Genomic DNA, 25,313 nt, shown 5'->3' with positions numbered 1-25,313 from the left:
ATTTCTGATATGGACATTTTAACCCATGAACTTGCAGATTTGATGGCTGTGTTTAAGGAAAATGGAAAGTCTGAGAAGATGATTTATTGGGTTATGGAGTTTGGGACATACCTGTAGCTGCATGAAGAGGAGTGCAGATCTGTGACCTTAAATCCTTGTATTGGGGGTGTACTGCTTAAGGAGTTTTAACATTAAGAGTGTGTTACATTCACCTTTCAAAATTAGCATACTACTTGATTCCGTCAAAGATAATTTGAGACTTAGGAAGCCTGGTATATAGGAAACACTGTGTCAATAGGGGCAGGCTTATATTTGCTGTTCGATTTATACAGTTCAGGACAGGTGCATGGAACATTGCCATTGGTTGAGGCTACAGCAGCCTGTAAAATTGGTAGCAGTAGAACATCATTTAAATGAGAGACACAGGATGAAATCAGATGAGACTCTGATAGTTGCTTTCACTTCCAGGTTTTGTAATGGTGTTTATATAGAGGCAACTGAAATTAGGTTGAAAGACAACCTGATTAATAAAAAAAGGTTTTTCCTCTTAGCAGGATGTGGAACTCTGTGCTATTTTGCATCAAACCAAAACACTCTTTGATGTGGCCCACACAACTGTATGAAGATAATAGTTGAGTAAGATATGTCATTGGTGCCAGTGTGATAGTAGGGATGGTGGCACCAGCCCTGTCTCTGGAGCAGAAAAACTGTGGTAGGTGGCACATATGCCATGTATGTTATGGAGCTCTATAGGGGACAATGATTTGCAGCCTTGTCATCAACCTTCAGCAGCAGTGTTCTACAGGTGTCAGACAAATGGATCACAGAAATCTCAAGTCATGTTGATTTTACAATTCAGCAGCAAACCTGAGGAGACTACAAAGAATTGTTATGCTGGGAAAGCCTACGAACTGACAAATTTATTAGTTTGTTTGTGCATGGGTATACCAACAAGGGCATAATCAGTGGGGTGGGGAGCAAGGGACAGCATAATGCAGGGTAGAACAATCATTTGAAGGTAAATAGTTTCCAATATAATGTCTTTTGAAACAATGGTAATTGTTTGTAATAATAACACTTTATTAAAACTGTGAAAAAGAAGTCCTTTAACACACATTATCAGTTTTTGATTATTTACCTATCTTCAGATGTTGTTAAGATAAAAATCCATTAGGGCTGCATCTGCATCACTTTGTACTGATAATGCAGATTATAAGTGGCTCTTCAGGGTGCCTCAAAGATTTTAAAGATACTTGAATAAAGATTCCACTAGGTGTATGAAGACTTCCTTAAGAAATTCAACATTCATTTGCATTTTTTTGGTAATAGCATTTTCCTTCACTTCCTCTAGTTATCTTTGCTTATTGTTATGTGTAATGTGCCATATTCCCTAAATTTTAGATTTCAGTTGAGTTTTTATTCCAGTTTTATGGAGATGGCCATTGAATGCTGTATGTCATATGGATGCATTCTGTTAAAATACTTTCCCACATCTTATGAATCAACTTTTAAACCCTGCAAACTGATTTCTAGTGATTAGCAAAATCAATTTTTTTGTGGAAATATCAACTAACCAGATACATTTTATTAAGCTTATTGATCCATTCTTAGGTCATTAGCTGCAGGATAAACAGTCCACATGCAACATAAAACTACCATAACTGAAAGGAAACTTCACACTCTTTTTTTCCATGGATGGCCTACTGCATACACCTAATCTGCTTCATTGTGTCAGACTGTACCAAAATCTAACTACTGTTTCGCTGGTTTGTTTATATCTTAATTTATAGATGTTACACGAAGCACAATCCTACAACTACACTGAGGTCAAACATATTTTAAAGATACCACCATAATAAAAGAAATGAAGGAAAACCAAAATGTGGCAGTTCAACAGTAAGTAATATGGTTATAATTATGTATATAAGTATACTAAATAAATGAAAGGAACTTTTTCACACTTGAAATTAATACAATAAGGATAGATTTTCTTACTGTAATCAATAGAGAGTTAACCGCACTCTTAAACATTACTAGCAAACTATTGTTGCATTTGGTCTGGTGGGCCTTAGACATGAACATCTTGTAAACTAATAGCAACTACTCAAGGATCTATTATTTAAACTTCTAAGTTGTGACTACATGAAAACAAAGTATAAGAAAATAAACCACACAACTTTTTTCCTTTTTTTTTCTAAAAAGAAGAGAAAAGAGAATAATGCCTACCTGCTCTACATGTGCTGTTCTTGTTTTATAGTTCCTAAATACAGTAACAATTGGGAAAAGCTTAGTTTTAAGCCACGACTTAACAATCTGTGGTACAGTCACACCAGCAGGGAGAGCCCAGTCTCTGCGTGCTTGTTCTGTAAGTGCAGAGATGATGTTGTCCAATACGAATGTTTTATATGATCTGCAAAGAATAATTAAATGTAATAACTGTGAAAAACAGTTTGTTATTTCCCTTGCTCAACTTTTTACCTGCCTAGTCATTTGAGACAAAGATAAGATTTTGCAAATCACAACCAGACTTCATCATGATGCCAAAATTTACATCAATTTTCTATGCTAGTCTTTTAGTATTATTTTTAACAATATAGAAAAGATAATATAACTGCAAAATTGTGAAATGAAAGGAGAAGATTTATGGCCCTCAGGCAGAGGCAGAACATGTAAAATTTGAATTAAATCACTTAAAGATGAAAAGAAAAGAGATGCTCAAAAAAGGTGAGAAGTATATAACAGAAAGGGAATAATTTGTAAGTACATTTGAACTTAAGTTGAGTGACAAATATGACTCTTCATCTAATTTAAATTAGGAGACCAGGACAAGGATTCCTAAAGATAAGACACTAGAAAGCAAAATAGGTAAACTACTTTGATACAGTGATGAAAGACGAGTAGGCCAATAGTTACAGAATATAGTAGATACAAGGTAGTGTGATAAAAGTTTTGCAAAATTATTCCTCAGCTAAGTAACGGAAAAATGAAGATAAATATTTAAGGGTTTTAGGAAACTTCATTAGGTGCTGATAGTTGTGAGAGCTGAAAATAGCCTGGCTAAAATCACAAAATACAGGACTAGGTGCAACCTACAGAAATGAGAAGCAGGTACTGAAGACACAAATGTTGGTTTTGTGGAAGTCCTGTGATGCCATGACCAGCACCTTATTAAATCTGCTGTAGAAGGGGTAACCAGGTATGAGGTGGTTGGAGATCCTTAATATTTCTGCAATTTCCTGCGTCCATGAATGTTATTATAATATTGAGAGATCGTTATCATAGCCTAAACCATTACAGGAATGATAAAGAGGAGTTATCAGATCTGTTAACAGAAAGTTACAAAGCCCTCATTGTTGAGATATCTTCTGAGGATAAATAAGGAATTTAGAGAGACAGTATTTAAGCAAATTAAACTGAAAAATCCTTCCATTTTGTCACATAAGAAAGTAAAAGAGACTGATAATAAGCTTTCTTTGTCTCCATACCCATACAAATCCATCCACCAGATACAATTTGATATGAGGCTGTTTGACCAGACAACATGTTTCCAGTCATCAATAGTCCAATTGATGGGCCCAGGCAAAGCATAGGGTTTGAGTTGTGCAGTCATCAAGGGTACATGAGTGGGCCTTTGGCTCCCAAAGACCAAAATGATGATGTTTCATTGAATAGTATGCACACTGGCACTTGTTGACGGCTCGGTATTGAAAACTGCAGCAATTTGCAGAAGGTTTGCACTTCCATCAAATTGAACGATTCTCTTCAGTTGTCATTGGTCCCATTATTACAGGATCTTCTTCCATCCACAGCAATGTCAGAGGTTTGATATTTTACTCGATTTCTGATATTCATGGTGCACTCATGAAATGGTTGCATGGGAAAATCCCCATTTTATCATGCTGTGTCCCATCGCTTATGCACTGACTATAATACCACATTCATAGTCACTTAAATCTTGATAACTTGCCATTGTGGCAGCAGTAACCAATCTAACAATTGTGCCAGACACTTTATAAGGCATTGCCAACCCTAGTGTCCTCTTCTGCCTGTTTACATGTCTCATATTTGAATGTGCATGCATATACCAGTTTTTTTGCGGCTTCAGTGCATGAACAGAGGAGGAATTGTCAGAGTCAAAAACATTAGAACAAATATAAAATTGTAATTACTGCAGTTCATGGGTAACTGGGAAATTTTACTAAAAATTATGATGCCTTGTTGAGCGCTGTGGACCTATCCAACAACAAATTATTTCAATGTAAATCTCACTGCCCTAAGGCAGCTTTGAAATTGATGTATTTCTATAGTGTATTATGTATCAGTGTGAATGGTTACAGTATGTCCCACAGTGGATGCAGGATTCAACTGGTACTGATGCACAATGTATTAAGCATGAAAAGTAACAGCTGCTTTCACAAAAGTATTGTTGGCAACATTTCTTAACATGGACTATAAGTACATATGGAAAAGTAAAAGTAAATTTTGAACTCTTTAAAACAGGTTCATAATTTGATAAAATGTTAAAATCTGTCATATGACTACCTCTGACTGATAGATTTTGTTGATAATACTTTTACACTTTTTTGGTATGATCTGTATGGAGATGGGACTGTACAATGAATCTGGATTTTGATTTCCCTTTGGAGAAATTTTTCTTCATAATTCTCTCATCATATTTATTCCTGATAAGTTTGCCAACAAAATAAATGACATTATTGCCATAAAACTTGAATAAAACAGAATTATCACATAACAAGTCTTTTCTCTGCTCTGCTTCCTGATTTTGAGTGCTGTCATGTCTAAGGAACTAAAAGGAGTACACATTTCATCTTCTTCATCATTAAGCAGTCCTCTAGTGTTATTTATTTATTTTCTTTTTCAAACTTTTTCTGTATTGAATGTTTTTCAAAAGTTCCTTTAATTGTGGTATCTGTTCAGTTGCAGCTCATCCCCTTTTTTACATAATATATTTAGTGACACTGTCAGTTTGTACATGAAAGAGCTTGTATTCTGTTGTAATATGTTTCTGAATGTAATAGTCACAGCTATCATTTCCAAGGCAAATTAATATCGTTCATCAGCCTTTAACTTTACAGGGTAACATGTCACACTTTGCAGCTTGAAGTTTTATTGATTTTTTTAAGTTTACAAGAAATAAGTAAAATGTTATGCTTATTTCACAGTACAGTACAGTTCTTAAGTCTATAACCACCTCTGCAGTTACAACACATGTCCTATGTTATAAGAAATACATATTATATTATCATAAAAATTCACTCTTATTTTTCTCAAAGTACATATTTGTTCTTATATAAGAAAGATACACTTTACAGTTATCCATTAAAAAAATTGAAGACTAACTGTTACTATGTATAAGTGCCGATTTGCAAAACCCAGAACACCAATAATCAGAAAGTTTATAGGAGCAGTGGCTTTTGAATTTCTAGTGATTCCAATTTTGTATCAAATGTCCGTGGATGGTTTGTTTAGAGTAGGCCTATACTGGCATCAGAATAATGGACACCACAATGTTGTCTAGACAGGTTTATGTAAACAAATTATAAATTACTTTTATACTTTGTATGTGGTCACATGTAGTCCACATGAAAATTTGTTTTATTACTTTATTGTTATTATTATTATGAAGCAAGTTTTCTGACTGTTAAAGCCCAATGGGTATTAAGAAAACAACAGTCTAGCTAACGGATGATCAATACAAGAACAAATCAATATAGGAAGTATTTCTCCCATCTGAAAAGATAAACTGCAGAGGACAGTGACCCATTAATAATTTGGTTTACTGATGTGAGACAAAATGTTGTTGTTTTTATCTGACTGTTATTACAAATTCTATATTTACTCAACAGTAAAAATTATGTTTCAGCTATTACCATTTCAATGTACATGTATGTAATGTTATAGAGACAAAAGAAAGGGAAATTTTAGCTGCAGAGTATGATGGCATGACTTCAAAAATCGGATTTCACGTAAAACTCTGTTGTTACTATCCTTTAACTCTTACCTGTCATATAAAAAGCTGTTGAGTCCTGATCTCAGAGTATTTTCACTGAGTGTATAATTTAGCAGTCGAACCAACCACATGCCTAAAAAAATTGAAAAAGTATATATTAAATCAATGTCAGGCTCACTAATATATTGAATTGCAAAAATTTTGGTGCGTATTGATATTCACATTCTATGAACAAGGCATTATCCCTTAGCTTCCCTGGTCATTTTTTTCACACACAATGTCCCAAGTTTGGTTTCACAGACCACTATGTTTCAACTGCCATAAAAATTGCATTCAGCAATGTCAGTGAAACAGTTCATCTCGTTCTGTATAATGTTACATTAATACCACACAAAAAATGTATTAAAATAAAGTTTAAAGTTTATTTTCATTCCAAATTTTTCTTTTTGTTATACTTTGATTGTATAGTATATGTGTAATAATAAAAACATAATAAATTCCCATACAACATTTAAAAAATAAAAATTACAGTAGCACTTTTTCGGTTTTTAGTTTCTGTTTCAGAAGTTTTGTTTGCACACACTGCAAATTTTTGTAGAGCATTCAAGACAGAGTGGCTTCTTGCAACAATGGCAAACATAAGAAGTCATCCTCTTCCTTTTTGGGTCACAGGTGGAGCATGTTTAGCATTTTTATTTATTTATTTATTTTCTCCCAGTCAGTCTATGACGATTTCTGCTCTTGGTTCTGCTACATCCAAATCATGATGAATGGATGCACGAAGTCCACAATGTATGCGAGAGATGTTGAGTTGTTCTTCCATTTGTGTGTATGCAACCTTCTTCAAAAAATTAAAGCTGGTTATTTGAGTAGTGTCTTTGTAGCTTTTTTTGGTGTTTACATGTATGTTATTGCTGTTTATTTGAACCACGTTGCTAACTGTATTGAGCTAAACCAGTTGTCTGCAATAATATTGTGGTTAGTCTGTTCAATTGGTTTAGGTAATCTAATCACAACCTCAGTTGGTTTATGGAACTTGTTTTCTACTGAACTTAGATTTTGTCCATTTCAATCCCTTCCCTTGTAAATATATGTATTAAACAGATAACCAGTGCAAGCATCACTAAGGCAAATGACTTTTCAGTAAGGCACAGGAATTTCAAGCCATACTTGAATGATTTTTTCAGAATGTAGATCTTGAATCTGCATTTGCCATGAAATGATACCAGCATTGATCAATACATGTGCGTTCTACAGTATTGTACAACATTTGACAGTTGTTAATAAATTTTGCAAAAAATTCTGACCTTGGAGCCATAGGAACATTGTGCTTGTGTTCAAAACGGGTTGCAGGATCATTGAATCTGAAGCATGTTAGGAAGACAACAAATTGGTTTTTGGATATAACACATCTAAATATGTCACAGCCAGTACCATCTGTGGCATAAAATGATTTGTAATCTTCTCAGATGGATTTAAAGATATATCAATACAATAGTAACCGAAAAACGCATTTGGCTCAGATAAATGAGCTCCATACCAAACATTTGGATTATTTTCCAGCTTTTCTTTGTTTATTTTTGCTTAAGTCCATTTCAATATGATACTCAAATTATTATCAGTCATAATCAAATTCCAAACAGTAAGAGGACTTGGATTATCAACTACTTGAGCAGGTGGTCATACAGTCAGCAAATGAATGATGATGTGCTGTTGAACATGAGATTATTTGAGAAGAGGCTTCGATTACCAGTGATATTTGTTTTGACAAAATATATTTTTAGTTGAATGTTTAACTGAAAATTCAATCTCTACACTCTCATCCTCATCATTCTGATCACCTGTTTCATTCAAGAAATTTGCAGGTAGCAAAAGAAATTCATCTTCGTTTTTACACTGCTTTGTTTCTCAGTTATGTTTACTTTCAATTTTGTGGTCACTCTGTGATCCAACATCACTTCTTAAACTGTCCTCAAACCATTTTGAAACAGTACCCTTGAAGTCAGGGTCTGTAACAAGAACAGTAAATGAAGACTTGGCTACTGACTCCATACTGCAAAGCCCCAGGTGTGGTCTCAGATACTGCTAGCATAAAAGGAGCAGTAATAGTACCACTCCACATCACATTCAAATGGCTACTAGCTAATGACAAAGGAAATCATGGCAGTTTTCAGAAAGATTGTAATCACCTACCCTATCTGTGTCCACTACCAACAGAGTAACAATAAATACTGGTGGTCTGCGAGACTGCATCTGGGATATTAAGGGCAAAATGACACTAAAATTCTTTTTGTGTTCTGGGTGTTTATCACTGAATCAACTGGAGAGAAAAGAGAAAAATATTCAGATTTAAAAACAACATACACTCCTGGAAATGGAAAAAAGATCACATTGACACCGGTGTGTCAGACCCACCATACGTGCTCCGGACACTGTGAGAGGGCTGTACAAGCAATGATCACACGCACAGCACAGCGGACACACCAGGAACCGCGGTGTTGGCCATCGAATGGCACTAGCTGCGCAGCATTTGTGCACCGCCGCCGTCAGTGTCAGCCAGTTTGCCGTGGCATACGGAGCTCCATCGCAGTCTTTAACACTGGCAGCATGCCGCGACAGCATGGACGTGAACCGTATGTGCAGTTGACGGACTTTGAGCGAGGGCGTATAGTGGGCATGCGGGAGGCCGGGTGGACATACCGCCGAATTGCTCAACACGTGGGGCGTGAGGTCTCCACAGTACATCGATGTTGTCGCCAGTGGTTGGCGGAAGGTGCACGTGCCCGTCGACCTGGGACCGGACCGCAGTGACGCACGGATGCACGCCAAGACCGTAGGATCCTACGCAGTGCCGTAGGGGACCGCACCGCCACTTCCCAGCAAATTAGGGACACTGTTGCTCCTGGGGTATCGGCGAGGACCATTCGCAACCGTCTCCATGAGGCTGGGCTACGGTCCCGCACACCATTAGGCCATCTTCCGCTCACGCCCCAACATCGTGCAGCCCGCCTCCAGTGGTGTCGCGACAGGCGTGAATGGAGGGACGAATGGAGACGTGTCGTCTTCAGCGATGAGAGTCGCTTCTGCCTTGGTGCCAATGATGGTCGTATGCGTGTTTGGCGCCGTGCAGGTGAGCGCCACAATCAGGACTGCATACGACCGAGGCACACAGGGCCAACACCCGGCATCATGGTGTGGGGAGCGATCTCCTACACTGGCCGTACACCACTGGTGATCGTCGAGGGGACACTGAGTAGTGCACGGTACATCCAAACCGTTATCGAACCCATCGTTCTACCATTCCTAGACCGGCAAGGGAACTTGCTGTTCCAACAGGACAATGCACGTCCGCATGTATCCCGTGCCACCCAACATGCTCTAGAAGGTGTAAGTCAACTACCCTGGCCAGCAAGATCTCCGGATCTGTCCCCCATTGAGCATGTTTGGGACTGGATGAAGCGTCGTCTCACGCGGTCTGCACGTCCAGCACGAACGCTGGTCCAACTGAGGTGCCAGGTGGAAATGGCATGGCAAGCCGTTCCACAGGACTACATCCAGCATCTCTACGATCGTCTCCATGGGAGAATAGCAGCCTGCATTGCTGCGAAAGGTGGATATACACTGTACTAGTGCCGACATTGTGCATGCTCTGTTGCCTGTGTCTATGTGCCTGTGGTTCTGTCAGTGTGATCATGTGATGTATCTGACCCCAGGAATGTGTCAATAAAGTTTCCCCTTCCTGGGACAATGAATTCACGGTGTTCTTATTTCAATTTCCAGGAGTGTAGAAATGATCCACAAAAGTTACCACATTCAGATGTTCAGTGCAAAGTTTCACTGTCATTTCATTACAGCAAGGACACTATTAATTACTTTAGTGGTAGCAACAATTAGCTGATGACAAATTAGACCTCAGATTTCAAGAGATGGCAATTTTAATATTTTGGAGCAAATGTTTGTTTTTCCAAGAAAAATAACGTGTGCCTCACTGAGCTCTTTACTCAGGATAAGAGGAGCCTTAACTTCATGGATTGCACTGAAGAAAGATTTTAATTAACAGTTCAATTTAGAGATGAGTACAACAGTATTCCAAACTCTGTCCTGAATAAAAGAGATACAGGTAGAGTCTCTTCAAGAATAATTACAAGTAAAAATATATCTAGTTGATGTGATAGTGAGGAACACTTGGTACTCCAGTACAAAAAAGAGATGAGGCGGTAAAAAATAGTTTTGAAGTGATTCCTGAAAATAAGTGACAAAAGCTACAGCAATAGAAATTTCAAAAACTCGTGTGACGAAAAACATAAATCTTAAAGTAACACAAGCACCAGGGTCATAGTCTGGGAACCAAGCAGGAAATGTTAAAAGTGCAGCATCTGCAACCATACATCAAGTGATTTGAACCACAGGAGCAAAGGCAAGAGATGACTAATTTGTTATGAATCTGCCTCTATCTCAGCTGAATCCATAGAGCAAATGTATTAAAATTTAAGGATAATTATGAGCATAAACACTGTTACAAAGATCGCTAATAGCTGCAAGTTTAAATATGTCTGACCAAGTAACCAAAAAATGAAGTTGAAACACAGTGAGAAGGAATCACTCCACATGATATCACTCTACTCCACACAAACAACTAAGATTTTTCTCTTTTGCCCAAGGGTATTTGTACCTATAACATATATGTAGCTTGCACTCAGAATTGCTAAATTCTTATTCAAGCAATACTTTATATAATTTCATTATTTGTGTCATATTATTCAACCTAATGATTCAACAGCATTGTTAGTTACCACTGAAATCTTGTTAATTAAGAGAAAATAGTAATCAAAGTCTTTATAACAGCATACCAAATGAAAATTAGTGTGAGCTAATCAGCACTTATGAGAAAATTGAAATGACACATATAGACTGTGGATCCAGTTTGCACCTAATTTGTATGTTTGTACACTTGCTGTATGGAATGTTTTGAGTTGTTCAGGTTGAGAATTGTGTATAAGTGACTACTGTCTGAAAAACTGTGATCTGTGGAAGATTGATTCTTTCTAAAGTCTTTGCCACTGGTAATAAACATATTAGTACACTTACAAAAGAGCTAAATGACTGTAATAGCCAACTTATTTTAGTATGACAAGACATTTATGAAGTGTTAAATACTCTGAATTGCCAAAGACAGAGATGATTTCAGTAGAATTTGTGACAATATTTGTTTTGTCATAGGGGTATTTAAAAATACTGTCAACATTGATGATATTAAAAATGAGAGAAACATTTACATTCTTTCATGGTATACTTTGAAGCCAGACATGGAAGTTGGAATAATTTTCTTAGCGAAGCTAGAAGTTTTAATAGACAAATAAAGAGTTAATATTAGGAAATTAGATTTTGATGTTCATACATATATACCTGTATAAGTCATCTTTTAGAAAGGTCGATAGACACACAAACAAACACAAACATACACACAAAATTCAAGCTTTCGCAACAAACTGTTGCCTCATCAGGAAAGAGGGAAGGAGAGGGGAAGACGAAAGGAAGTGGGTTTTAAAGGAGAGGGTAAGGAGTCATTCCAATCCCGGGAGCGGAAAGACTTACCTTAGGGGGAAAAAAGGACAGGTCTACACTCGCACACACGCACATATCCATCCACACATACAGACACAAGCTGCTTGTGTCTGTATGTGTGGATGGATATGTGCGTGTGTGCGAGTGTAGACCTGTCCTTTTTTCCCCCTAAGGTAAGTCTTTCCGCTCCCGGGATTGGAATGACTCCTTACCCTCTCCTTTAAAACCCACTTCCTTTCGTCTTCCCCTCTCCTTCCCTCTTTCCTGATGAGGCAACAGCTTGTTGCGAAAGCTTGAATTTTGTGTGTATGTTTGTGTTTGTTTGTGTGTCTATCGACCTGCCAGCGCTTTTGTTCGGTAAGTCACCTCATCTTTGTTTTTATATATAATTTTTCCCACGTGGAATGTTTCCTTCCATTATATTGATATCATCTTTTAGAAAGGTAGTTTTCATTGGACAAAAGTCTGCAGTAATAATAATATGCAGTAATCTCCCAGATTCTATAGGTGCTATGTTCTTGAATAACAGTATAAGTGAACATACTTTCTTTTGTGTTATTTATAACAAACTGACCTTTACAATTCACATGGGGCAATGATGTCATAACCACAATATCAATAAAGATACAGACCTCTGCTACTCTTAATCAAAACTGCCTTTAGCTCTTATAAAGCTAAATAATGCTGTTATAACAATAACTGGTTATTTACCTAGACATAAAATATCACACAGTAACTTGAAAAGAATGCTTTTGGGAAACTATTGTTTCAGTGAATTATTTTCATTTGTAAATTATAGTCCTAAAATCACATACTGACTTCTGTTATTAAAACTGATTCGTCTACCCAGCATTAGGCTAAGTTAAAAATATGTACACACTCCTATAATAGCCTAATTACCTATCTCTAGCAGTTTAATGTTGGAACTGAAGTCATTATTTTGAGACTGGTAGTAATTTGCAATTGCAATATTTCAGTATTTCACTAAGCAGCAGAGTGGTAAACATCATTACAACAACATTAAATCAAAATCACTGCATGGAAATACACTTGTATTTACCTGTGTCACCAAAGGATCATGTTGATCAACAAAATATCACACAAATGATGATGGTTGCATCGCTTGAAAAAACTTGCTGAAAATTCTGTCATTTGTAGCCCAAATGGCAAAATACTGCCCTATCTGCTCACCCAGGCAGTACGGTACTTAATTATGAAAACCAGTTCCGGTACAGAACAATCAGGAGGGTTATGTGAAGAGTGGAAGGGGTATTTGATGGCGGCACATTCTATAGTTTGCTTGTTTCTAAAAGATTTTTTTAGTGGCTTGCTCGAAATCATCTGAGCCGACTGCACCCTGCACCCCTGCCCAACCCTCAACATCTTTCAGCCAGGATCTATCTACATTCTTATAACAATGTAATAACGGAAGCTTTTCCAGGTTGTCTATGATTATCTTCAAATGTTAATATTTTTAAGTTGTAGACATAGTGATATAAAATACACAGTTTTTCCCCCTTACCTCTGTAACAATTCTTATCTGGATTTGGGGAATAGTTATTTATTTCTTAGACAGACAGTATTCAGTTTTAATATTGGCTTTTGCATGATTTCAACAATATGTATAGTTCAGCAGTATTTACATTGGATGGCAGCTAGTGACCATCATTTTACACTATGTATCTGTGCATAAAAATGGCATGCCTGTAGAACTGCAATATATGTCTCCAAGTTTTACTACAAGAATGATGTTCTACTGTGAAATGTCTTATTCATGATACCCTTGGAACAATGAGTCCAACTGTCACAACCCTCACGTGTTTGTAAATAAACATCGTATAAACAACAACATATACTGTACATTGTAGAGAAGTTGACTAGCATCAAAGATTGTATAACCATATTATCATGGATAAAAACAAACTCATTTATGAGGTCATATGCATTAGAAGTCAAGCTGAAATCAATGTTAAGACCCCAAAACTGTAGCTAAAATACTAGTGTTTTCTGTTTTTATTTTATAAATAAAATTAGTTTCTATAGTTTCAGATTGACTGTTGAAATACTAATTTAATTCAGATAAGTCATAAAATTAAATACAAGATTGTAGTAGGAGAAAGATACCTATTGTCAAAAGAGGTTCAGATAGTTTTGGCTTTATAATTTATTTGACTCAATGTTAAGATCCTTTAAAGAAGTGCATTTTCCTATATGATACTCTTTTTTTTTTAAGAATAGTTTCTTTGCTGAATTTTATAGACTAAATACTATTTGTATAAAGGCCTCCCAAAAGCAAATTGTGTACATAAAATTAAAAAATAAATAAACTTATTTGTGGAATAAATGAAAAACATGAGCCTCTTTAACAAATCAGACCCCCCACCCCCCGCCTCCTTCACAAAATCGTGGCTATGTCCTTGCAAAAGCCTGAAAGATAGTGCAAATGCTATTCCCTGTTGCATGTCTCTGTTCTCCATGCATCAGTCCACTATAAGTGAATCGGTGTGTTTCCTTTATTTTATCTACAGAAGATAGAAAATACCATTAAATTTTCATCCAGTTTCACTTTTGCCAGCACTCTCAAAAAATTGAGAAAAAGTAATGTACAGTCAACTTCTTAACCATCTGACTACAAGTAATATGTTGTCAAAGTCACAGTTTGGATTTCTAAATGGTTCTGATATTGAGGAGGCTATTTACATAAACACTGAAAATCTGTAGACAGTGAATAGCAAACTACCGGTATATTTCCTGAATGAGATTTTCACTCATCAGTGGAGTGTGTTCTGATATGAAACTTTCTGGCTGATTAGAATTGTGTTCCAAACAGAGACTTGAACTCAGGACCTTTGCCTTTCCCAGGCAAGTGCTCTACTATCTGAGCTACCCAAGCACAATTCGCAACCTGTCCTCAAAGCTTCACTTCCACCAGTACCTCGTCTCCTACCTTCCAAACTTAACAGAAGCTCTCCTGTGAACCTTGCAGAACTAGCACTCCTGCAGGAAAGGATATTGCGGAGCCATGGCTTAGCCGCAGCCTGAGGGATGTTTCCAGAATGAGATATTCAGTCTGCAGTGGAGTGTGTGCTGATATGAAACTCAAACTCGGGACCTCTGCCTTTTGCAGGCAAGTGCTCTACCTTCCGGCAGAAGTGGTGGAAGTGAAGATGTGAGGACGGCTCATGGAGTCATGCTTGGGTACCTCAGATGGTAGAGCACTTGCCCACGAAAGACAAAAGTCTCAGAATGGCACACAGTTTTAATCTGCCAGGAAGTTTCATACTGTCTGTGATCTGTCAAAGACATTTGGCTGTGCAAATTACAGTATTCTTTTAAGTAAATTATAATATTAAATTGTAAGAAGTAAGAAGAAGAAGCTGACAGTGTCAAATTGTTGAGATTAGATCTAGAGAATAAATGCAAATGGATAGAACATACCACAAAACTGCTGATGGGTATACAAAAATTCTTAATTTACCACACAGATGTTGTCTGAAACAGGTGATAAAAAAATAAATAAGCTAACGTACTCTGCTCAATTTCATTGCATTATGCCACAAGGGACAGTTTTTTGGAGTAACTCATCAAGGTAATACTTTCTGAATCCAAATATGTATAAAATGAATTCTCAGTGGTGTGAGCACAAGAACGTCTTGCACACGCTTGTTCAAGGAACTTGGGATGCAAACTACTACATACCAAAACATTTATATCTTAATGAAATTTTTCGTAAATAATACATCTCTCCTTCAAACAACCAGCACACTTCATTCATTCAATCACTGCTAGAAATAAGAAATATTTGTTCCATAAAGGTGTCCATTAGTCAGGAACATACATTTTCAATAACTCCCCAGCAACCATAAAATGCTGTACCCTGCCACTAGTGGTTGTGAGTGCGAGTGTGCCGAGTGTCGTGTTGCCACATGTGTGTACTAGAACTGACAGCCAAGTGTACCTGTGCAAGAAGGCCGCTGGATGCCACCTGAGAGAGGCACACACATGGAGTGGTCTCCGCCATGCCACCTACCAGCAACTCACACATATGTATGTGCAGAGCAGTGCTGACTAACTCACTCATGTTCTTCCAACTGGACTGCTAACATCAGTTATTCTATATCTTGTTATGTGTGGATTCAAGGGAGCCTTCTTTCCATTATTGTTCAGAGGTTTATGAACAATGTCATATTTGTGTTATTTGGATCAGTTTCATCTATTATTTGGTTGCTACATGACTGGCACTGAGTTTGGAAGTACACTCCTGGAAATTGAAATAAGAACACCGTGAATTCATTGTCCCAGGAAGGGGAAACTTTATTGACACATTCCTGGGGTCAGATACATCACATGATCACACTGACAGAACCACAGGCACATAGACACAGGCAACAGAGCATGCACAATGTCGGCACTAGTACAGTGTATATCCACCTTTTGCAGCAATGCAGGCTGCTATTCTCCCATGGAGATGATCGTAGAGATGCTGGATGTAGTCCTGTGGAACGGCTTGCCATGCCATTTCCACCTGGCGCCTCAGTTGGACCAGCGTTCGTGCTGGACGTGCAGACCGCGTGAGACGACGCTTCATCCAGTCCCAAACATGCTCAATGGGGGACAGATCCGGAGATCTTGCTGGCCAGGGTAGTTGACTTACACCTTCTAGAGCACGTTGGGTGGCACGGGATACATGCGGACGTGCATTGTCCTGTTGGAACAGCAAGTTCCCTTGCCGGTCTAGGAATGGTAGAACGATGGGTTCGATGACGGTTTGGATGTACCGTGCACTACTCAGTGTCCCCTCGACGATCACCAGTGGTGTACGGCCAGTGTAGGAGATCGCTCCCCACACCATGATGCCGGGTGTTGGCCCTGTGTGCCTCGGTCGTATGCAGTCCTGACTGTGGCGCTCACCTGCACGGCGCCAAACACGCATACGACCATCATTGGCACCAAGGCAGAAGCGACTCTCATCGCTGAAGACGACACGTCTCCATTCGTCCCTCCATTCACGCCTGTCGCGACACCACTGGAGGCGGGCTGCACAATGTTGGGGCGTGAGCGGAAGACGGCCTAACGGTGTGCGGGACCGTAGCCCAGCCTCATGGAGACGGTTGTGAATGGTCCTCGCTGATACCCCAGGAGCAACAGTGTCCCTAATTTGCTGGGAAGTGGCGGTGTGGTCCCCTACGGCACTGCGTAGGATCCTACGGTCTTGGCGTGCATCCGTGCGTCGCTGCGGTCCGGTCCCAGGTCGACGGGCACGTGCACCTTCCGCCGACCACTGGCGACAACATCGATGTACTGTGGAGACCTCACGCCCCATGTGTTGAGCAATTCGGCGGTATGTCCACCCGGCCTCCCGCATGCCCACTATACGCCCTCGCTCAAAGTCCGTCAACTGCACATACGGTTCACGTCCACGCTGTCGCAGCATGCTACCAGTGTTAAAGACTGCGATGGAGCTCCATATGCCACGGCAAACTGGCTGACACTGACGGCAGCGGTGCACAAATGCTGCGCAGCTAGTGCCATTCGATGGCCAACACCGCGGTTCCTGGTGTGTCCGCTGTGCTGTGCGTGTGATCATTGCTTGTACAGCCCTCTCGCAGTGTCCGGAGCAAGTATGGTAGGTCTGACACACCGGTGTCAATGTGTTCTTTTTTCCATTTCCAGGAGTGTATTTCTGAGTATGCAATCTTTAAGTGTAGTTACATAAAGCTAGTCATTATGAATGCTGTTCTATCAGCCCTACTGAATAGCTTACTTTGGCAGTGACCACTCTGTCAGCTTCCATTCCAGGGTACCATTCCACGAGTCCATCCACCCAATTTTCCTTCATGTGATGATTCAGCTGAGGATTGGGAAGCTTATGAAAAAAGACACAGACAGCAGTTTTTGGTTTTCGGTGTGACAAACTCAAATTCTTGAAAAGTCTTCCTCTCATGGGTTCCACCTAAAATGTATCAAATACTGTGTCTGCTTGTGCATTCACAAGAACCAGCACCTCTAACTTTTGATCACATGTGCAGTTTATTTTCCAACTAATATCACAAATGAATGCACGTCATAGCGGAGCGAGTTGAATTCTACCGATACTGCAAGAAACCAAACTAGTCATACAGAGCCTGGGAAACTGAACTTCACAGTCTTCGCATTAGTGTCAGTTCATTATTGATGCCCATAATGACTCTTATGCAGACTCTATGGTGTATGATGCAATTATCTGTTTAGCTCCAGGCAAGGAAGTGTGCCAGAAGGCACATAAAGCTTATGAAAAAAAACACAGACAGAATTTTTTGGTTTTCAGTGTGACAAACTGGAATTCATGAAAAGTCTCCTTCTTCTCATGGATTCCACCTAAAATGTATCAATTAATGTGTCAGCTTGCCCATTTACAAGAACCAGCACCTCTTACTTTTGATCACAAGTGCAATTTATTGTCCAACTACCATTGCAAACAAATGCATGTCATAGCAGTGAGGCAGAATGACTCATGCATATGTTCAAGTCCCAAATGAAAAAGTTTGTTGCAGATTCTTTGTTGGACAAAGCCCTTTTCTGTTTTCTGAGCACCTATTGCTTCACACCTATGGGGGAATGGAGCCCAGCTGAGTTGCTTCATGGCAGACAGCCCCACATGCTCTTCCAACTTCTGAGGTCTGTGCCACACATGCTGCAGTTAAGTTCAACCAGCCACTTTGTGCAGGAATCATTGGTGTGAGAGTGAGGGTTTGGGTACTGGCCCAAGTGGGTATGGCCACTCTTGTCTGCTGCTGGGGGTGCCATTTTTGTGACATCCATCAAGACCGCCTACAATAAATCAGACCTTAAGGCAGATATCGATAGTTAACAATATGGTAGCAATCATGGGGGAAACAAACCAGTATGCTTGTGTTTCCATAACATCTGTGTGTAACATTGTATATGTGATGTTCAAGAGAAGTGAAAGCATTTATTAACACATATTGTTTATGCTATATGCTGTGAATGTTGTCACAAGTGCTACGTTAGTATTTATTTTCTAGATTCTCTAGTAAGTTCGGCATAATTTACAGTGTAAACTGTTCTTGCAATGGGTCGTAGCTGTTGTGTATCAGGATGTAAATCCAATTACGGCAAAACATACGGTACCTCAACATTTAAGTTTCCCAAAGAAACAGCATTGAGGAACAAATGGATTAAACTAATTCATAGAGATAATTTTAAAGTGAACAATAAAACTGTGGTATGCATTAAGCATTTTGAACCTAAGCTTGTGGTTAGGGAAGACATTTTTCGGTTGGAAAATAGTGAACCCATACGTGTGACATGAAAAATACCAAAACTAACAAATGATGCAATTCCAACTATCTTTCCTAATCAGCCTTCTTATCACACAGTACCAGTTACTAAGGGAAGGAAGAATTCTGAAGATTGTGTTCAACAGCTACTGGAACGTGATGAATGTAGTTTCAGTAATTTGTGCAGAAATGACAATATACCTGACTTTCAGCATTTTAAACGCAAAATGCAGAAAAGGAATGTTTACCCATTTACACTGTTAGTACAGGTTGACTACGTGTTTTTCATTAAATTAAAGGGCGATTCAGTCAGTGATGTGCCATTAGTTTCAGTGTGCTTCCAGATATCAAGTTCCTTGGAAGTAAAAGTGTTTCACAAAAATGTGTGTCTGCCTACAGAAACCTTGAAATGGATATTACAGTCTGGGGAAGAAGAGAACTCAAATGTGACAAATGGATGAAATTTGACAATCGGGTGAGCCACCTAAATGGTTTCACAGATAGTTCATTGATACCATTGACAAGATTATAATTTTAGTCAATGCTCTCAAACAAGCACTGAAAGATGGTAGTGATTTTCATGATGAAATAGCCCCTAAAATAGAATTTATTTTGGAGCAATTACAACTTGCAATAACAAACCAAAGTAGACATTCTCCTGAGCTTTTGATATTGGCAGCAACCATTTGCTTTTCATTTCCTGGTGCCTACCATCACTTGAGAAAAACAAATGTGTTAACATTACCTCATCCTGTATATTTAAGGCAGTTTCTTTGCAAAATGGATCCAAATAAACCTTGTATTGGTCGATACAGATAGCTGTTTTGAGGAAAGAAAATAAATTTTTTCAGGAAAATGACAAGGTAATTTCAGTGATGCTAGATGAAGTTTATGTTAACTCAAAATTCTCTTATAAGCCAGGAAAGATACTTGGTGTTGCTGAGAATGCTTCAGATACTACAACAGAAGGCGCAATGGAGGTTTTCATGGCACCATCTCTACATTCTGAATATAAAGAAGTAATAGCTCTGTTTCCTGTAAAAAATGTTAGTTCTGATACACTACCGAAAATGACAGTTGATGTATTAAAGTTAGTGCATGAGCCTGGATATGATGTAATATGCCTAGTAACAGATAACCATAGCACTAATAGGAAAATGTATCAGCTTATGTGCGGTGGCACTTTACAGCCAGATTTCTCTTTCTTCTGTTTGACAGTGTTCACTTGCTTAAGTGTATCAGAAATAACTGGTTGAATGGAAAAAATGAATCATTTATAATGCCAAATATTGAGGATACATTTGCTTTCATTAATGTCTTTCTACACAGTGATGAAGGGAATGCTGCATGTGAATATAATGTTAGTGAAGCAAAATTTTCAGATTTGAAGAACCTGTCTCATTCTGAGAAAAATAAACTGTTGAAACTTGCCCCAAAGCTAGTAAGAAAGGCAATATACCCGACTTCTATTGAGAGACAGAATGTTACCCTTGCTCTCAGTGTTTTTGATTCTAAAAATGTGGCAGCACTAGAAATTTTTAAAAGTCAGGGGATTGAGATTTCTGATGGCACTACTCAGTTTTTAAAATTAATCATTAAATCGTGGACAGTTACTAATGTGCAGCGTCCCATGAAAGGCAAATACACATCAGATGAAAATGCTAGCCCTATCGCTCGACCTACTGACTCCAAACTTCTGTTCCTTGAAAGTTTGAAAACATATGTTGACATCTGGCATGAATTGCTTACTCATGGAAAACTAAATAATGAAACATATACTGCTTTCTCTCCCGCACTTCCAACAACAGTCCAGTTATGTAGATATATTTTTAACACTTACAACTGGCCCAAAATTTTTACAGCAAAATTACACACTGATGCTTTAGAAGCAAGATTTGGAGCTTATAGAAGGCTAAGTGGCTGCACATATAATGTTTCAGTCGAGCAAATCTTGGAATCTGAGAGGAAACTCAAAGTAATAAGTCTGCTTAAGCTCAGATCTACTAAACATGGCGAATTTGCTTTAAATGATTTTACAGCAAAAGTAAATTACAGCATAAAACACCGAATATATGAAAATTTATATAAATTAGAACCTGCTCTGGAGGAACTAGCAAACATTCCCATGATGGATGAAGATTTGAAAGTCTTGGTTTGTATTACTAGCTACACCAGCAAAACAGTGCTTGAAAATGTTCAGGTTGTGAAGAAATGTTACAGATAGAGGATGAAATTTTGTTGCAGTGTGAAACCAAAGAACTCCTTTCCTATTTCAACCAACTGAATCTTGGGGGTTTAAAGTATGCTTCTTCTATAATGATTTCCTTGTGTTGTAATATATATAAACTTTTTCAAGTTCTGATTAGCAGCACATATGAATCAGAATTTCTCAAATTTGAAAATCAAAGAGATGCAGTACTTGCCTTAGGAACTGAATTGTGTGAAAATGCCATTAGTAACCTCAGTGATGTGTGCAAATGTGGCATTCCTTTAAAGACAATAATCAAGAAAAGTATTAAAGTGCTTTCAAATATTTTATTAATAATTATCAAAACTCTTAAATGAAAACTGTGTTTCAAAGGAAATTGCTCAAACATTAGTAAAACAAAAAAGAGGAACTCATGAAGACATTGCATCAAAAATCACAAAATGCAAAGTGGTCAAGCTGAGCAGCAAATAAATCCAACAGGTACTCAAAATCAAAGCAGTTCTAGCATATTACATATTGACAGTGACTAGAATTAACTGCACATTGTTTAATACAATTTTGAGCTTTAGTTGCACCCTTCACTTATTATTGCTATGTAGCTTCTGTTTTGCAAATTATTATTAGTGTCCAAATATGCCATTTGTCTGTGTTGTGTAGTAGTTGTTTAGATTTGATTTTGGGTTGCATCTCCAAATTTTACTTCGTCATAGTACTTATTACGTAATTTGTGACTTTAGTACCACTTTTTATATAAGTTTGAATATAGAAAAATACATAACAATATGACATTTCTTATGCAATTTAGAATCTATTTTACATTCATGAAGCTCGTAAATAATTTGTATTACGGTGCCACTGAAATACTTGGCCTAAGACTGCCGCCTTCTTGGTTTCTGTGTTATGGTCTGATATATTGTAGGTGGTCTTGCAGCCACATGGCTGATGGGCTGATGGTGTGCCACTTTGATCAGCTGCACTCCCATTCACAGCCGGAAGCTACCAGATATTTGGATATGGTACTGATGAATCTGGGGCCAGCACACCACTCTCCCAGTTGTTATTGGATTTTTCGACCTTGGAGCCATTACTTCTCAATCAAACAGCTCCTCAATTGGCATCCTGAGACAAATTGCACCCTGGCGGTACCAGTAATTGAACCTTATTCCCCTGCATAGCAGTCAGACACACTGGCCACAGAGCTACAGAGGTGGACTAATAATCATACGCACCTCAGTGTATTGTACAGTTAGTTATTATCTTTCAAATGAAAATATTTTTCAGATTTTTTGACTTACTCCACATCCATGAAGGTAATTTCACTTCAAAATGACATGTAGGTTATGTGGAAAAGACTACTATATATTATTCATCTATCAGACTAACTCCTTCATCAGATGACACAACAAAACTCACACACATTCACACTAGCACAATTGAGATACACAGAGCTCCTGCCATCTCCGGGTGCTGAGGCCCAACTGCAACTGTCATATTTGGGTGCTGAGACCCAATTGGAACTGTACCTGAGGTTAGCTCACCATCACAGTTGGGTCTCAGCAGCCAGAGATGACAGTGGTTATGTGCATGTGTGAGCCATGTTTGTGTCAATCAGTGTGAGTTCTGTTGCCTATGTCTGGGAAAATGGCTTAGTCCAATAGTCCAATAGTTTCTCATTGGTCTATCTGCCTCTCAATGCCTCCTCTATGCAGTGAGTAGCAATCTACACTTTTTATGTTGTTGTTATCCCATCCCACATCTTCCACTGTTTGATGTCACCATATGCATACCTATTTTGTGAGATCTCTTCATTATGAATCTATGGAACACAAAGCGCATCTAATCTAATCTATATTATAAAAATGAAATGAACAATAACAATAAAATTAAATATATAAAAATTGAATGCTGTTTGTTGGTAAGTGCATCAATTGAGAAAGGTTGGACCAATTTGGATAATTTAAAAAAAAAAATGTTCGTTATAGTGTGAATAAGATTTTTAGGGAAAGTAAATATGGAAAAGTAGTCAGGAAAATTTAAAAATTTTGGAAAATGGGAAAGTGCTTTTTTCTATGGGAATTTTTGTATGAATACAAGACCATAACTCATGGATTGAATGATGGATATGTGTAATTCCATTTTTTTTCATTATGACCATGGAAAAGTTTTTGGGAAAAAATATTTGGGACAGTTACAAAGGAAAGTCAGAAAAAGTGGACAAACTGCAAAAATCATAATTTTTATATCCTCTCTTGATCATAACTGATGACAGGAATGACATAGCCTAATTAGTTAATCCTTTTTTGTTTTGATTGTTATGCTCCCAGGATGGAAATAATCAACTGAATGTTGTCAACTGAAAAAAAAAAAAAAAAAAAAAAAAATGGAAGATGTGAAGAAATATCTAGAAAAATACATTCCAGACTTAATTAAAATAAAATTTCATTTGTTTTTACTTTTGTGTTGTTTTGCAAACTATCCAACAAATGTAGTTATTTTATTTCTGTTTAAATTCCAATTTATTTTGCTCCTATGTGCGGACATGTCAGTTGACATTGATTATCAAGTTGCGAATCAAGCCAATTCGTTACATAGTGATGAAAAATTGATTCAGTTCTTTATTTTTAGTTGAACTGTGATTCTGTTGTAATTTCACTGCAGTTTTAAATGAAATGAATTAAGTTTTGTCATTTTATCTCAAACAAATTTACAGATTTACTTATGAAATACTGTGAGCTTTGAAGTGACAAACAATTACACAGTAACAACAAAGCATCTATTTTCAATTGAATTGTGATTATTCGCATCACACATCATGTAGTGATTGGCCACAACTGAACTGAACTGACACAATTTAATCACACTGCAATTCCAACAATAAGATGGAACAATTCAGGTCACACAACTTGCAATACTATGAACCAACCAAATTTTTGATACGGTTGAGATGTAGAGCAACACGAAGAGTGAAATGAAATTGAATGGAATTGATTATTGCTGATGCATTCAGCATGGATGCAGGAAGAAGGGGAAAATGAAAAAGTGACATCATTGGTCAGTAGAAACCAATTGCATCACAATGCATTTGGACAACGATGAAAGAAGAAAAAAATCTGGCACTGGACAAATACTCATTAAGCTGTATTCTGTTACAAACTGACAACTGATTGCAGTGCAGACCAATCCATTGCTACTTAATCGATGATTGTTGTGTGCACACATTGTAAGGCATTCAGATACAGAAAGGAAACCCCTGGATTGTGTTATACAAGGGACAAAGGCAAACTGGAACCATTAGGCCACTGCTGGAGCTATAGTGCTCAGTAGTTTCTGGAACAGTAACAGATTTCACATGTTACCTGATTCAAATCCAGAAAAAAAAATTGGTGCAACAAATATGGCTTGGGGCAATCTCATGCCCACTTTCAAGTTAACTGCAACACAATCACTTTTCACACTATCTAATTTAATTTAATTCAATTTAATTTAATTCAGTAAGGCAAATTTTGGAACAAAACTTTGTGTTTTGAAGTTGGGCACATTCCAGGTACAATTTTGGAACAAAACTACATGGTTTAAAGTTGATCACTTTACAGGTACATTACACATTTCCAGCATTTCAGTGTTGTAATGTGAATAGAATTCATGTTGCATGTAAAATTTACCATTGGCATACTTCTGAATTCCTCAAATTGAATATTCATGGCCACAATCATCAATAGATGCAACAATCACTCAAAAATACATTTTTTCCTCTATTATTTTTTCACACATTTTCAACAATTTTCACAAATTCCCAAAACAATCTCAAAGAAATTTGAACAGAATAACATCTGGCACGTCATCTGTGGTAATCTTATATTAACAAGTAAGGAAAGTTTTGGCAGAATTAAATACTTTAGGAGTAAAGGAGACCACTTACCAAATAGCCAGAGTATTGAGTTGTCAACTGTCTTTTGGAATAAATCCAACACATCTGTGCCCCTAGATTGTGCTGGACACACAATGCCTGGATTACATTTCAGCAAGTGTACAAGGCTGGATATGGGAGAGAAAGGTAGGAGGCAGTAAAAGGGGTTGGGGGTGGGCAGCTAGAGGCCTGGAGGGGAGGCAACCTGTTTACTGGCTAGGAATGTGGAGGGACACGGGTAGGTGCAGGGTTTAATCAAGTTATACACGGGTAACAGAGTTGGCAGGTATGATTTGTCATTAATGTGGCACAGGAACATGGATTGGAAGAGGGTTGCAGGACAGTGGAAGCGGACACTGTTGGGTAGGGGATGTGGAGACA

The 25,313-nt window shown here is 37.9% G+C and overlaps 1 protein-coding gene across 2 annotated transcripts in view; it reads right to left on the bottom strand.

Moving 5' to 3' along the window:
* The window catches only part of LOC124546164 (aminopeptidase Ey-like), a 225,205-nt gene that overhangs the window by 76,983 nt on the left and 122,909 nt on the right, over positions 1–25,313 (bottom strand). For both annotated transcript variants that reach the window (XM_047125016.1, XM_047125017.1), the window contains exons 10-11: positions 6,023–6,104; positions 2,227–2,410 (exon numbers count right to left, since the gene is read on the bottom strand). In XM_047125016.1, coding sequence (XP_046980972.1) covers positions 2,227–2,410; positions 6,023–6,104 — 266 coding nt within the window. The remainder of the gene's footprint in view (positions 1–2,226; positions 2,411–6,022; positions 6,105–25,313) is intronic.

This window comes from Schistocerca americana, chromosome 1 (assembly GCF_021461395.2).
Source record: "Schistocerca americana isolate TAMUIC-IGC-003095 chromosome 1, iqSchAmer2.1, whole genome shotgun sequence".
Classification (NCBI taxonomy): domain Eukaryota; kingdom Metazoa; phylum Arthropoda; class Insecta; order Orthoptera; family Acrididae; genus Schistocerca; species Schistocerca americana.
The sequence above is the reverse complement of the archived record's forward strand: the minus strand, read 5'-3'. Positions and strand labels throughout refer to the sequence as shown.